Source organism: Ochlerotatus camptorhynchus, unplaced genomic scaffold (assembly GCF_037179485.1).
Source record: "Ochlerotatus camptorhynchus isolate MF236.1 unplaced genomic scaffold, CSIRO-AGI_Acam_v1.1 ptg000401l, whole genome shotgun sequence".
NCBI lineage: Eukaryota > Metazoa > Arthropoda > Insecta > Diptera > Culicidae > Ochlerotatus > Ochlerotatus camptorhynchus.
Genome location: NW_027040887.1, coordinates 4,277,896 through 4,294,689, shown reverse-complemented (window position 1 = coordinate 4,294,689; position 16,794 = coordinate 4,277,896). Strand labels below are relative to the sequence as shown.

At 37.8% G+C, this 16,794-nt stretch overlaps 1 protein-coding gene across 13 annotated transcripts in view; it reads left to right on the top strand.

Annotated features, from left to right (window-relative positions):
• The window catches only part of ATP8A (ATPase phospholipid transporting 8A1), a 366,350-nt gene that overhangs the window by 238,600 nt on the left and 110,956 nt on the right, over positions 1-16,794 (top strand). For all 13 annotated transcript variants that reach the window (XM_065233367.1, XM_065233366.1, XM_065233373.1 and 10 more), the window contains one exon: positions 9,488-9,608. In XM_065233367.1, the coding sequence (XP_065089439.1) occupies positions 9,488-9,608 (121 nt within the window). The remainder of the gene's footprint in view (positions 1-9,487; positions 9,609-16,794) is intronic.

Here is a 16,794-nt window from a genome sequence, read left to right as displayed (position 1 = left end):
ATTCTTCAAGTATTGGTTTATTAAATTTCATGAACCATGTTTAGTTTCACGTTGAGCGAGTTCCAACGTCAGTAGGTTTTTACATATTTTTGTCGTGTTCAACTTTGTACATCAGCGTGAATACTAAAAGGTTAAGGCTTATGTTATTATGGACAACGGAGTGAAGACACATTTTCTTTATCCGATATCCCTAACAATTTCCTCTAATTCTCATTTGTATCAAGTGCATTTTTGTAATTAAATCTCTTATCCTTCACAATTCTGCCTTATAACCTGTTCATACAGATAGCTTTTGGCCTTGTGATCTTAATCTCTGTTACTCAATAAATTCGGGGGCTTTGAAATCATTAGATGTATCGAGCATAACAAAGTGATAGAAATTGATTTTCCAAAGTATCTCGAAAGATCAATGATTTGTTTTGAATACATTACCACCCGGCCACCCTGTTTTACCAAAAGTAGCAAATTTTGAAACGCATTAAAAAAGATATCTTCAAAAATCTGGAAATTTTCCTTTGAAGTTCTGGAAAAAGCTGGAAATTTCAAAGAATTTCAATTAGCAAAATGAGTAGACACAAATTATATAAATGGCGCTAAAATTGCTTAGTGATTTTGAAACGCTAAATATATAATATTGGTTTAAGAAGCATTAAGCAGTAGGTCAAATGTCGGTTTCGGCACCCATTTACTGTTTTCGGCAGCACAAATTTATACGGTAATTCAACTGTATTTTCTCACCTAAATATTTCGCTGAATGTGTTCAAAGGATTCCTTAAACTTTCAGCTGTTTACAGTTACTTCTCAAAATTAAACACACACACACAACACTACAAAATGCTGCTGATTTCGAGTTGCCGATAATGAAGTAGCATATTTACATTCAAATCAAATGTAAAGGTTGCCGCATAAAAAGAGGCTGCCGACAATAATTACACTCACCTGAGAAGTTTTGAGTGTTATAAAAGTGTTTTAAACAGTTTTGGGCAATTCTATTGATTGAATTTTATAAAGCATCAGGCAACAGCTGAATGTAAACAACTAAACACGGCAACCCATAAGGGTGACCCACATTAAAGTGCATCATGGAAAAATGCTGTAGAAAATTACCCATTTGGTATTTTCTCTTGTAAATTTGGGTAGAAGTAGTTTAGAGTGTATTGTTTACACTGCATCGTTATCGTTGTCAGTTTTTCGAAAGTTGGAAAAAATGGCGTCACCCGAAAAGCAACGTCGCGAATTGATTTTGCGCAAGCACCTGGAAAATCCTCAACTCTCTCATCGGGACATCGGAAAACAACTCGGAATGGTGCAGTCAACGATGAGTCGTGCGATTAAACGTTACTACGAAACTCTGAGCATCGAACGGAAGGAGAAATGCGGTCACAATGGATGTTTTATTAGTTATCAGGCTCACAAGCGTGTCGTGAAAGCTTTTAAGCGGAATCCCAATGCTTCTGTTAGGGATGTGGCCAAAAAATTGAATCTATTCAAGTCTGTCGTTCAGAGAGCCAAGGACCGGAAGGGACTGCATACGTACAAAGTACAGATGACTCCAAATCGTGACGAACGGCAAAATACGGTGGGAAAGTCACGGGCCTAGAAATTGTACACCCAGTTGCTGACGAAGGTTCATTGTCTCATCATGGACGATGAGACTTACGTCAAGGCGGACTAACAGCATTCCGGGGCTACTGCTCTTCACCGCCCAGCACAAGTTTGATGTTCCGCAGGAAGAAAGGAAGCAGAACCTTTTGAAGTTTGCCAAGAAATAGGGTTTTTGATCTAATTTCCGTCCTACTAAGCACAACCCGCGCTTTACCTCTCTTTTCTGAACGAGTTTAAACGAAAAATGGAATATTTCTGTCAAAGATGACTTGCAAATTTATTCGCCTTTCCATACGTACCGTTGGATTTGATAAAGAGTCACAAACTGTTGAGATATTGGCTATAATCTAACATTGCTTCTTGATTCTAAATTCGTTCTACGGGTTTCAATTCCGTCCTAACGCATTGAAACGCCATTAGATTTTCTTCGTCCTATGGATAAGCGTAGAAAAAGGAGATTCGCTAGGAGCGCTTCTTTTGTTTTGAGAACAATGAGTGTAAATATTCAAACAATGCGCTCTAATAGGATTTATGTTGTAGCTAATGAACTAACACATCGAAATGAACCTAGTATTGATTTGTGCATGGTGAAATCATTGATATTATTGGGCGATTACGACGAAGTAGCGCTCTACCCTACATGATTTGACAAGCGATCTGCTCATGTGGCAAACGGAGTGCGCCCTTCGTGACTACCGGGACTGTAAACGGGAAGATCTACCGCAAGCAATGTCTACAGAAGCGGCTGCTTCCTCTGTTGAAGCAACACGAGGGCCCTACGATCTTCTGGCCGGATCTAGCTTGGTGTAATTATTCAAATGTTGTCCTGGAGTGGTACGAAGCCAACGGGGTCACTTTCGTACCCAAAGACATGAACTCATCCAACGCACCGGAACTAAGGCCCATCGAAAAATACTGGGCTATTATGAAGCAGACACATGATGAAAAAGTGGGTTTCCGTACAGAAGAAACTGCAGCAAGATGTTGTACAGAACCTAATGAGTGGTGTTAAGCGTAAGGTGCGAGCGTACGGTTATGGTATTGAAGTTGAATGAAATAAGTATGCCAAAAGCTTACTAATGGGTTATGTTTTATTGTCTGAAAGTTTGAAAAGGATCGGTAAACTAGGTAATTTTCTAATTTGATGTGGGACACCCTTAAGTAGCGTGGACGCTGCTTAGATTGCCGAGAATACGTAAATTCCGAGAATAAATAAATTCAGACTCCATTGACAGTTTGGTAAACAGAAATCAAAGATATGAATTTGACAACGTCTCTGAGTACAGAAAAATAACATTTCAAGCATACTTACTCTGCTAGATTCTGCGCTACAGTTTTGTTTTCTCATCCTACTAAGAAATGCACCGGTACTTTCCATAAACTCATTCCTCCCTAAGCTCTATTTATTACTGCCCTATGCTAATGTCCACCATCCGTGCTACCGGGTAGCTGATGCATGAAACATTTTAAATTGTTCCACCCGGCCAACCGGCAGAACCCATTCGTACATCCCGAGCCCTGTACTTTGCTCCGGCGATTACAGTATCCTTCAGTGATGTCAAGGATCATCATACAAGAGCTGAAGCCACTAGCGTGCCCAGCAAGGGAAGGGCGGCAACTCACTGTAGATTAGTACTTTTAGACTAATAAAAGTCACATACCCATTTAAGGTGTTCCAGAGACCCACAACCAGAGTTTTGGCCACCTCTTCTGGGCACGCTAGTGGATATGAACCCCAAGCCGTCCAACCGACATACGCGTACCATGGCATCCCACCGAACAACGTACATAGGTCACCTCAGAGAATATGATATCATTAAAGCAGAGCACAGCAATTGCAGCGATAGGACCAACACCAAAACGGCGGCTCTGGCTACAGCATGGAAGAGGGGGGGGGGCTCATTTTCATCGTTGTTGGTAACGCCCGAGTGCACCCGGGGGAAAAAGACAGCAGGATATATTCCGCTGGCATTGCACTATCCGAAGGCTTTTCTATGCGCTGGGAGTATGACTATTTCTCTCTCTCTCTCTCTTCCTCTGCCTCGTTGGCTATCGAACAGGAACGATTATTTCCCCTGTGGTGCATAAATTTTAATATATGATCAGCTGGCATCAGCATAAAACCCCAGAGGTCGCTACTGTGTCAAACCCTGCTCACGAGACGAGCAATGCCATAAAATCGAATCATTCGTCTTCGTTGGAGCATCTTTTCGATTTTCTAGAAGGTGGTTCCTTCAATTCCATAATATAGATGCACCTCGATCATTCCGTAGGCCGATAGCAGGGCTGGTAGCGAGTCACTTTTTAGTGACTTTGTCATTTTTGTCAAGCCAGTTACTAAAAAGTCTATTTTTTTAAGCCGTTAGTGTCACTTTTTCTTGTAATCAGTCACTATTTTCAACTTTTTTAGCGTGAATTTATTTCAAGATTGATCATTTTTTGCTTTGGGCGTTTAATCGCCTTGCTCTATCTACAGGGTGTCTTTTCATTTTTCTAAATAAAATTATCTTACTTTTCCAGGGTTTTTCCAGTATTTTAGCGGATAAATTCCAGGTTTATAATAAAAAAGCTAAATTTTAAAATGCGTTAAAAATATTCTGTTTTTTTTTGTAGATCAAAAACAAAAGTTCAACAAAAACAAAGTTCGATCCGATAGTTTCATAATAATCCCATTAACTTAAGCAAATTTGCAGAGACTTACAATGAGTTCCGTGGAATGGTGGGGTATTCCATGAATTTTATGATTGATCCGAAAACGTCAGAAGCGTCAGTGAATTATAAATATATATCAAAAAATTTGCCGTATTATTAAACAAATTAAGAGAACTTCAGGTAACCACTGATAAGTTCAGGGAAAATTAGTGAGCGTTTATAATCGCTATAATACATAAGGGAAATTGTCAAAGCTTCAAGGCAAATAATTTAATTTTAGTTAAGTTGCGGGTTCTTAAAAAATACTGAAAATTCAGGCTGTCTAGCGAACTTTAAGAAATTTAATAATCGTTTAGGCAGTTTAAATACCACCAGGAAAGTCTAGACAATTGAAGAAGTGCCGATAACTTAAGGGAAGTTTCATGAACTTCAAAAAAAATCTTGAGAACTCCAATGAAAATCATAGAACTATATTAATTATTTCGGTCCAATTCCATCAAAATTGCAGTAGCACAAAAGTTGCAGAAATTTAGAGAAACTTCGAAAACTTCACAGAAGAACGGTGGTCTTCACAAACATTTCTACACCTTCATAGAAATGTATACAGGGTGCGTGACGAATTTTTGCAGTAAATGACATATTTGAGAAAAATTACACCAGTTAGCTATTCTAGCAATGAATGTTATGTGATTTATTTTCTTTCGCAAAATATGGAAGTTGTAACTAATTTTATTCAAAAAAAAAATCGTTTTCCCTTTCGACGACTGTAGCTAGACGCTTCCGGAAACTGCCATATGCACGTTTTACAATGTTTTAATCCATAGATGTCATCACTAACTTGATTTTAGCTTGTAGGGACTTAAGTGTGGTGTTAGGGGTTCAATTGGTATTCCGTTCGACGATGCCCCGTACAAAATAATCCAACGGATTGATATCGGGACTGCTTGGGGGCCAAATTTCTTTCTCCCAAAATTCCGAAATATTTTCCGCTGTTTTATTAGCAGTATGAGCAGGTTCTCCGTTTTATCACTTTCCCAGGCCTTTTTTATATTATACACTGTTCTTTCAGACACATTTATCCACCGAATTATTTCTATTACGCTTACTCCGGCGCGCAACAAAGCGACAGCGGCTGACCGATTGCTCTTTTGTTTCGACATCTTTACGTTTACTCAACACTGTTTGTTTACATCTTACATCTAACAGTATGAGCAATTCAGTGCTGCCAAATATATCTAAATCATGATCCGCAAGCATGAGAAATTACTATTTGAAATTTACTGCAAAAATTCGTCACGCACCCTGTAGAGTTTAAGGAGAGATCCTCGAACTTCAGGAATTTTTATGAACATTGGGGAGGCCAGTTCCTTTAGTTTCAGATAATAAGGGGGAAGTTTAAAGCAGTTCCCAGATTTTCGGATAACTTCAGAGACGTTAAAAAGTTAATTGAGGTCTTCGCATACGTTCAGAAGCTCTCTGAAGCTTAAAATTTTTTAGGGCAGTTCAATTAAATTCAGCGCATTACTACAAGGTTCATGAGAACTGCTAAAACGTTAGAGAAATTTTGAGAATTTCAGAAAAGAACAAAGAACCTTAGAGCAGTTCCGTTAACATTAGAGAAGTCACATACATTTTAAAGAAGTTTAGAGAACTTCAACGAATTGTTAAACGTTCAGAGGAGATCCATGATCGTTAGAAACATTGAGGAAACTTCAGGAAGTCCTAAAAAGTTCAGGGAAGTTTAAGAATTTGATGAAAAGTATTGTGAGCATTCGGCTAGTTTATCAAACTACAAGAGAGCTTCAAAGCAGTTTCAATAACTTCAGGAAAAATTTGAAAACTTTCAAGTATTTCTGAAGACCTCAGATTAGTCCATTTTGATTATCATTGAAATATTCCTCAACATTTCAATAAAGCTATCCTCTGAATTCAATTTTCTTTTCGTTTTCCTCGGAATTATCTTGAAATTCTCCACAATAAGAAACCCTTTGGAAAAATTCTCCGAATATTCATTGAATTCATTTCAGACTTCCTTTTGAATCTCACTCCTTCCCTTGGAATTCTACTCAAACTGAAAGTCTACTAAGAATTCATGGGCATTTCTTCTCACAAATTCCTTAGATTTCTTCTCATAATTTGTTTGGCGAATGCTCCTGAATGTATTTTCCGAATTCCTTTGAAGATGTTCTGGAGTTATTCACAGATTTAATTGTAAACCTCCTTTTAGGTTTTTTTTTCGTTTTCTCCCACAAACACAAAATTATCCTCAGAAGGCCTTTGGAACTTTGCTCTGAAAAAGTTGTGCTCCTCGAATTTTTTTAGAGTTTTCATTAAAATTGGCTTTCAATTCAATTCAGGGCTTCTTGAAATGCTACTCAAAACTATCAGGCTTCACAAGAAATCTAAAATTCATCAGAACTACCTTAAGCAGATTGCATTTGATGTTTTTTTCTGAAAGATTTTTCCCCCTGAACTTCCTTGAAATGAGATCCTTAGAAATTATAATAAAATTCCACGAGCTTTTAAAACTGTGCATGGATTTTGACTCCAGATTCTTGAAAATGTCTTGAAGTATTATAGCTGTTAAGTCCAGAACTAGTTCAAAATAAAAATTTCTAGGAAATATGCATGTTCCAAAAAAAAAACATTTCAAGCCTCTGTTTTTTTTCATTTATTTGTTACTGAAGATTAGTCCACTGTGGATCTATAAAGTTCAAAGTGTGAATGAAAATAACGAGAAAAATTCAATGCTTGTGTTATAAAATTCATTATTTTCTTTAAAATATCCTTAGTTAGAAAATTATTGATTTCTCTGTGCCTTCCAGGTATTTTTAGGATTTAAAATAAAATTTTCGTGAGGATTCCTGCTTTTCCAGGTTTTTGCAGTTAGCAGACACCCTGACCGTGGGTTTGGCCATAAACTTTCTATTGAATCTTTCGCTTTGAAGGTTCATATCGTACATAAGTGTTTATGAGATTCTTATTGAATAAGTTTTAAACATCAAACATTTATTTTCTCTTAGGTCACTTTTTAGTCACTACTTTTACCACTATAAGTCACTATTTGGTCACTTATTTCTTCAACATGGTCACTAAAATCACTATATTTGACAGCAGTGATCGCTACCAGCCCTGCGATAGTATATCCCTTATCGATTTGTGAAGAGTGTACTGCATTTACTATATGATTTCCAGTCATTCTAATTATGGGTACACTACAGGAAAAAATCGATTAGATCCAGAAAAAAAACCTAATGTGCTTAACAGTTGATGAAATCATTAGGAGCGCAGTTCCATTCCATATTCCAATCGATTAAAGAGGAAATTAAAAATTTAGGCCTAGCGGCTTCACAGTGCTCTCTTGTGTTCTTTTTTCCAAGGTCCATCGAAGCACACGGTGCCTCTAGTAGGATAACATTATTATAAAATAAATCAGTATCGCTGAAACACCCACCAAACGCAATCTTAGGTACCGTAAAACGGGGTAACATTGATAGTTTTTCAAAAAATATTCTAAATATTTTTACAGCAATGCATGTTTTTCAAATTTTATTTTTTTTTTAAATCAAGTACTGAGGATCCTGTTTAACGGAAATTAAAGCATTTGCACTATGAAGTAATTAAATTGGGTTGTTAGCTGAATGCTTAAATAAAACAGCAAAAAAAGGTTCCATTTATTTCCACTTAATTAATTTTGGTATCCATGACAGATACGTATTTCGACTACAATGTGCAGTCTTCATCAGTGTCATTCCCACTAAAGAACTTATCAAAATCTAACCCACTTAAGTACTCATCACCTAGGTAAAAAAGTCAAGCATTATCAAAGATACCCCGTTTTACGGTACCCCTCTTTCGTTTGAAGCTTGTTTCGAAATGTTCTGTTGGGGGTCATTTTTCCATACATTGTTTGGGCTTCAGAGTCGAGAGACGTGATTTATACTTGAAAATCCCTAAAAAATAAAAATTGTTCTAAACCCATCGATTGAACATTTCCATACTATTCTCATATGAAAAGGGTCACCCTAAGCTTTCGTTTGATGGGTGTTTTAGCGAATCTGATTTTTTTACCTTATTACGTTGTTTTTTTTTTTCTTTTTATTTCTTTTACTATTGTATCACTTTCATTTTCACTGATTCACTTTCGCTACTTACTTTCACTATCATTTTTTTATATAACAGATACGTATTTCTTTTACTACTTGCAAACTTCTTCATTGAGGAGACGAACCAGTGCTTCAGCCCTGGTCTCCTTAATAAAGATATAAAAAAAAAAAACTTCTTCATTACTAGACACTGAAGAAGTTTGCAAGTAGTAAACGAAATACGTATCTGTTGTATTAAAAAATGTTATAGTGATAGTAAATAGCGAAAGTTAAATAATTAGTGAAAGTCAAAGAGAGACCACAGACAAACAGATGTAAATCTTCATGGTGTATCTTCGTTCACGCATTTAACGGTTGATTTGAATATTATCAGTTCCGTGAACTACTCGCCGCAGCGCTGGCATCGGATCACTTTGACGTTTCTATACATTTTATAGAACTTTGCGAGTTTGCGAGTTAGCGAGCAAGCTTGTTTTCCGCGAGAAGCCTATGTTTGGAGATACTATGTTTTCAAGAAAAACTTTTTCAAAGAGATACGTCTGTTTGTCTGTGGTGATACTACCAAGTATGCTTGTAGTAGAATTAAAAGGAAAAACAACGCAATGAGGTATACAATTATTCTACTAAAACGCTAATCAATCAGTTTAGACTGTTTTTTTTTAATAAGTTTTTCTTCCAGAGGCACCGCGAGCACAATCATTTGCATTGATCGAAACTATATTTACCGGCTGTGAACGAAACATTTGCTAAATGGATATTAGTTATACATATATGACCTTTTCTTCCCCATCATCATGCAAACGCTTGAACCTCATCAGTCATGGGTTAAGGTTCTAGCATTCCATACGTCTTTTCCGTTTCCTTCGTTCCGTTCTGGCCGTTCCGAGCGATCCGACCGATTGATGGAAGTTTTTAATTTCCGCTTAGTCTTGCTAGCAGTGCATCGGCTAAACGAAATGAACAAGTACTGCGTGATACGGATCTTGGTCGAGCAGGTTCACAAATGTAACTGTCCGATAATTGCGAAACAATGTTTTCCCATGCATTAATACTGCTAATTTGTTTATGTTTACTCGTACCTACTAACCTTCCGCGTTTCCTTCATTTTTTTTTTCTTCTTCTAGATGACGACGATGCCACGACGTCCGGAGTAACGTTGGACGATACTGATAAGCGTGTGATACTGTTGAATCAAGCTCAACGACAAAAGTACTGCAACAATCATATCTCGACGGCAAAGTATAGGTAAGTGTATTCAGGTACCGGCGGCGGTGTAAATCATTTAGCATCAGAAACGAAGCGATATTCACTGTTTGCTTGCCTTAGTGCAACTGTGCCGCAACTGTGCAGTACAACTGTGCAAATGTTAATTAGTCTTGCTGTCAAAGTTAGCAGGAACCCCCTAACTTTCGTCTGACGCCAAAATGTGTTGTCAACCATGGAGATAAGCATCAATCTTCTAAGGAAAGTCTGGATAATGAGGCAGTGCCGTATTAACGGTAGGTCGATGGTGGGCTAAAGGCGGGGCCCCCAATTTTGAGGAGACCCCCAACTCACAGACATCAATCATAATGTATGTGAATGAAGTTGATTTGGAGAAACGTTTTAATGCTGCCATGGCACCTAAACGCAAAAGAAAAGAGCAATCTCTTGATCCCCCTTCTGTTGAAATTTATTTGAGCAATAAATTTGATATGCTCCCGGACGATGAGAATGATCCATCATCAAGGCGAAATTCCACTAAACTATCCCGGCTTAATGCCAAGAAGGAAAAGGTCCCCATAGGGGGTATGAAGAGAAGTAGGTTGTGCGTGCGTACAGATGTGAAGCTTGTTTTCTTTTCGTATTTGAAAATTTGGAAAAATTTAAAATAAACAATTTATGTGTAATAGCTTGCCTCGTACCTAATTGGAGCACATTTTCCGCGGTTCGAAAGTCCAGTGATGACCTGTGTTATATTTATACTTGGGTGCTGATCCGGTAAACAACTACCATAGATGGACCTGGATTCGAGAGATTCAAGATGTTATTTTCACGAGCAGCTCAATTCCTGGCGCAAATGGCCAATCATCAGCAACGGAAGATCTTCCATTCGGAACTCCACGCGGGCACGTACATCTACGGTCTGCAGGACCTACAATATCCCCCAGCTTATTCCTGGAGCCGCTGTCAAGCCACCAAACCCCCAACGTCCCATCGTTCAGTGCGATCATGTTGCCGAGGTAGGACTTTCAAGTTCCAGAGAGAAGCTTACAGCTGATAAACGTCAAATGGAAATCGGGAATTTGGTTAACATTGGAGGCATTTGGTGAGATCCTTTCATTACACTGTATTTTATATACCTTTCATTACATTGCATATTACTGTTACATTCACTGAAGATTCACGAAATGCATCGCTGTTTAGATATACCATGCCAGCACCATATTTGACGCGTTCCTTATGATGACGCACTCGTTTAATTTGACAAGCTATTTTTTAAAACCTTGTAACACCATCATCCCCCTAGAGCACTGAAACTAATATTTGCAGAAGTAACATTTCAAAAATAATTATTTAAAATATTCGAACGTTATGGAGTGCTTCGATTTAGCAACTGCTTCGAATATGGTGCCTCCACGGTTTATTTGAACTCGATTCATTTCACAGAATCATCTTTGCGGCAAATGCAACGCAGCAGGCCTGACCGTTTTGATGTTTGTGTCATATCTCAGATATGCTGCAAACATCAATGTTGACAAAAAAAATGATTAATGATTAATGATTTTCCAGGATGCTTTCTCGTACTGGCTGCGATTGTATTGGATTATATTAGATTAGATTAGAAGGAAAAGGTCCCCCCTATTGTGATAACTACTTCCGATTTCCATGCTCTTCGCATCAGTGTTTGAAGTTTTCACTGTTCACTGAATAATTCACGTGTATTTCCGTTACCGTTGAACCCCCATGTGTCAGTAAACTAAACTGATTTTCTTGTATCGGCGAGACGACGAATCATGGCACATAAAGAAATAGAGCAAATAAATCTTGCTATTAAGATGAATTTGTCCCTACGCTTGCGGATGAACGACAGTACACGCTTTTTCAGGCATTCTTCGATGTTAACTTGGGATGTCATCGTCGAGGATGTGACGAATGGTTCCGTGTTCAGGCCACAACTGCAAATCGCTTGCCAAAGCCTTCTTCACGAACTTGTCGGCAAACACGAACTTGAATCTTCCCGGCACATTGACCGGGAAGCTGATTAAAATCGACTTTGACGTATGTTTCGTCATCGATCAAAGTGCAGCCCTCGTGTTTCGTCAAAACACGGTCGTACAAAAGCCTTGCACGCTTTTTGGCCACGGAATTCTGCTTCATGTGCCGGTTCGGATGTTTACTGGCTTTGTACGGCAAGAATGTTCCGCACCGTTTGAAAGTTGGCGTTGTATCTTCTGGCCACATTTCGGATCGAAAGACCGGGGGTTGGCTTTAACGCACCTAAACACCTTGCTGACGATCCCTGGTTCCAGGTTTTTCATAGGTCCGCTGATTCCTCTCCACACTCAGGGTCTCCTTGTAGGTTTTGAGTACTCGACAAACTGTCGTTTTCGGCATCTTGAGCACTTTAGCCAGCTTGGAACCGGACCACTCCGGATTTTCCAGGTGCTTGTGCACAATATTTCTTCTTCTTTCGAGTTCCACTTGACGTTATTTCTGAACGCGATTGACTAGTTTGATCAAACTTGCACCAGTTGTTCTCTATAGAAGTGTAAACAAACCATGTAATTATCTTTGTGACAGCTGGCATCATCATCCAGAATATTTACGTGAGCGAGTATTTGAACAAATGTGTATGTGTATTGCTTATTATTTTTATTAGAAACCACTGAGCTGTATTGGACTGATCTCGTGTCTTGTCATTGAGGTAAAAGTGCATGAAATTATATGGAACCGGCCATTTTTTAAATATTGAACATCACGAGAAACCTCAAGAAGGATCCAGAATAAGTTGATAATTTGAAAAAAAAATAATGTCCTGCTGACTTAATTTAACAATACAATAAGTTTGGGTAAAATTAAATGGAAGGGGTTAACAGTGAAGCTCGGGAATTCAGTTTTGGCAAAGCATTGATTGAACTCCACAATATCCGGGTTTCATGTGAGAGTAAGCTGCCAAAATAAAATAAATAGATGATTAATTTATTAACATTATTTTTCTACACTTAATTTTGTGTGACTACTTTTTGCTCGTTCCACAATTTACGTGTGCAATGTTTTTTTTTTCTTTAGTTTAGGTTTTATTGGTAAGTGTTCATTACCAGGGGGTGTAACAAGTACGCTTTTCATTTGTTCAATTATTTATTTTGTTAGTTATTTATTTATACAGAATTCATATTCATGCAATTTACTCACTTAATCAAATTGCATGAAGTTACGTTTTTTACAGTTAAATCGTAAATGTGTTCCCCGCCAAGGAATGTCCTCTTATGTAGAGTTACACTTGTCATACAACAAGCAATGAGTTCCCAATACGCTCAGCCAATTAATTTAATTTGACCCGAATACGCTATCTGTTCGTTAAAGTCCGGGGTATGAATCCGAACCGTGCTCTCTTATAAAAGAGTAACCGAAAATAGATTTGAGCAAGACAGTATATTGCCAATTCAGAGAAAAATTAGGTTAGAAGTTACGTGCGGTCAACTTTTTGTGTGTGCAAAGTGTGTAGAAAGGTAAGGTGAATAATGTCTTTTGTGTGGATATTTCACTTAAATGTGTCGAACAGCCGTTCGACGGCTTTCTGTGCAGATTGGAGATTGCCCCGCATCGCTTCTAGCGATACATGGCTTTGCTCGGCACACCGCACCCATGATAAAAGTTCGCACTCTCTTGACCCCACGCTTCAGCGTCAAGGTTCCCGGTTTGGGAAGAATCCGGAAGGGAGACAAAGTTAACCTATTCTCCGACAGAGCGTTGGCCAAATCCGCCAGCATCCACCACGTGAACTAACGTGCTTTCGTGCATAACTGACGATCCCCTCGTCGACATCTGCGCCACCGGCAATCGGCGCTAGTTTCAGTACCAATTCGAGGATTCGATTGGGAATTTCCGCACCATACCAGTACGGAGTGCAATGCGCAAGACCAACACCGTTGAATAGAAGTTGAATGAATAATTGGTACCGTGAGCAGCGTTGCCAGGTCATTTTCAGAAAAATCTGGACCAGGTAAAATAAAAAATCTGGAAAAATCTGCAATGCTCCAAAAAATTCTCTTTTTAACATAATGTTATTGAAATCAAAGTGATGTGCCAATCTCCCGTAAAAATAGGTCAGTATGATCATGTGGAATTAATTTAAAATACTAGAATGGTTATAAATTACATGTTTAAATAAATTATATAAAGCAAATAACTTGTTAGCATTGCTAAAATCATGTGCCCAAAAAGTTCAAATATCTATTACGCAGCATTTCAAAAATTGAGTTAAATGTGGGTAAAAACAGGAGAAAATATGGTTCGAATTGATTTTAAAACTGTAACTTTTTTTAAAAATAATGAGAAGCAAAGAATCAAGGGAATTTGATGGGATGGATTTTTTGAACTAATAGTCGATGTAGTCCTTACTATTTGATGCAGTACCAGAATTTAAAGACTTTATTAGTTCTAAATAATTTTACTATTACTCTGAGGTTGATCAGATTTACAGATTAATTCTTGACATCATACAACACACAACACCCAGCAGACTAGTAGGCAATTTTATTTTGAAGCAAAATTCACCGGGCTGAAGTGAGAATCAAAGCCTAAGCCATCGTGGAACTCACACACAGTTTACCTAAACTACGGGTAACTCCACTATTCGCATGACCATTATGCCAAAGAATAATTTTATTATATTACTAAAATGAAAGTCTGATAGTTTCATTTTTGAAGTCTCAGGATCTTGCAATGATTCTAAATTCCGGAATTTATATTTTTCCTGCGTCCCAGATCATTGGTTAGTTAGTTAGTTAGTTAGTCTGAATTTACTCCACTCTTCACAGGATATCTTCGCCTTTTTTTAATTCAATTTGAATCATCCTAGAATTCCATCATATTTCTTTTCTATATTCCCCTAAAATAATCTTGAAAATATCTTAACTTTTCCAGTAACATTCCTCTTGAAATCTCTTATAAATCACTCTCCAATTCCACACCTAATAATTGGACAATAATAATTCCCAAGAATTGGCTCAATTTTGTGTCCATAGAGAAATAAAATTCTTAAAATATTTTTAACAATTTCCTTGGTACACTCTTCAGAATGACCGTCACACTCTTCTCAGACATATCCGGTAATTCCCTTTAAACTGCTTTGCAGGTAAGGTTAGAATTGGTTTGAAATCATTTTCAGTATTACCTAAGTACTCAAGTACTTTGCCAAAATGGTTTTGAAAGTCTCCCAGAAATTGCGCTTAAAGTATCTCCATAGAAACATTGGACAGAATTCCATTGAAATTATTCTCACGATTCGTATCAGCATACTCCTTAAGTTTCATCATAAGATTTCTCTTCCGGATTGTATTTCCTTTATTGACAAAATCTCCATGCAATTGTACTCAGAGTTGAAAAGACAATTACACCGTCTTCAACCAGAGGTTGCACAAACTGAATATTTAACACTAGACAACGGACAACACACCACACCCATTAGAACAGTAGGGAAATTTTCAGGTTGCCAAAATTTGCACCGGCTGGAGCGGGAATCGAACCCTTACTTCGTGGCACTCACAAAACGCCTAAATGATGGGTGACGCCGCACGACCCCGAAGCCCACAAAGATGGATGTAATTCTACGCAGAAGTAGCTTGAAATTCTCCTTTGATTTCACAAATAATTCGCCTCACACTTAACTGTGAACTATTTTCAGAATTACCTCAAAATTCCAATAATGTCCAACGTTGATGGCCTTTAATAATTAAAATAGCAAGTTTGACTTTTTTACATCTGGAAATATACGTGGTCTGTCTGTGTACCGTGGACCGTATGACCGTTTTTAATCTGAACACTTTTTAATTTGAACCCCGTTAATCTGCACGACATGCAAACTAAAAATGGTTCAAACGTCATAACCATATGACACTTAAACATCAAACACATGCTGCTGAATGTTTACGTTTCGGTTGAGCCACTAGCAACAAAACAACCTTGTCGATAATTTTATGATTATATCGAGGGGGCGACACATCTAAATCTCAATTCTAGATCCTCAACAAATGTCACACTAGCGAATCAATCTTCGAAAAATCTTCTTTCATTTCTCGCATCTACTTGCATTGCGCATCATGTTTTTTGCAAGAAATCTTCAGAATCGTCATCAATCTTCTTTTTGTCTTCTCAGCGGGCGCGCAGCTAACCAAAGCAAAACACAATTTTTCCTGCATCGTAGATAGAGTCGCCCCCCTCGGATTATCTACATTTTCAGTGAAAATGTAGGGTAGGATGGTGCAAAACGCACCGTTTAAGCAAAATCGTCAATTGCTGGCGTATGAAAGCTAAAATCAAGAAGAAAGTAATGGTGTTTGGTTCATTACCATGTTTTCTACGAAGATCAAGTGATTTCGAACTATAGAACGATGCATTTTCATGATTTTCAAGGTATTTTATAAATTGGTTCCAATATGATAGCGGGGCAAAACGCCTGATTCATGGTGATCTGACGCCTGATGATTATTCCTTTATGTTACATCAGAAATAAGGTCGCAATAGAGTGTTAAGCTGTGATGCATTAAGTAAAACATCTAAAAAATATACGAAAAGTGAATTAGTTCAATTTTTTGCGATATATGCTGTTAAAAGCTTAATTTGAAGTCGACGATTTTAACAACTGTATCATATTTTGCACAAAATGCTATTTTCTAAGGGAATCAGTAGGTCAAAATATGATTTTATGATCAAGAATCAATTGTGAAACCTCTAGTTGAAAACAAACACAATCCGTTACCCGGAAAATGCATCTGAGGAAAAGTTATCGCTGTTTTTCTATAAGTGGGCATTTTACCCCAAGGGTGCATTATGGGCTGTTCTCCCTTACATGACAAACAAAGCGGTTTGCTGATATCCCAACTGAAATTAAATAATAAAGAATCCAAAGAGCGAAATCGATACTGCTAGCCTCGTATCCATGGAAGTAGAATGTGCATTTAAGGGTAACAGTGTCAAACCATAAATCTATTTGCTTGCGAAGATAATAGTCACATCATAATGAACATAAGGGGTGATTCCACCGAAAATCCCTCACAAGATTGATAAGCCCAATACAGATTTAAATGCAATCAGTAGTAAATATTCTTTGGATTTTATTCAGTTTTACCCAAGGTTTAATGTTGAGGGGCCTCATAGCCTAGTCAGTAAAGGCACGGTATTATCAAGCCGGAGGCGGCGGGTTCGATTCCCGGTCCGGTCGAGGGAA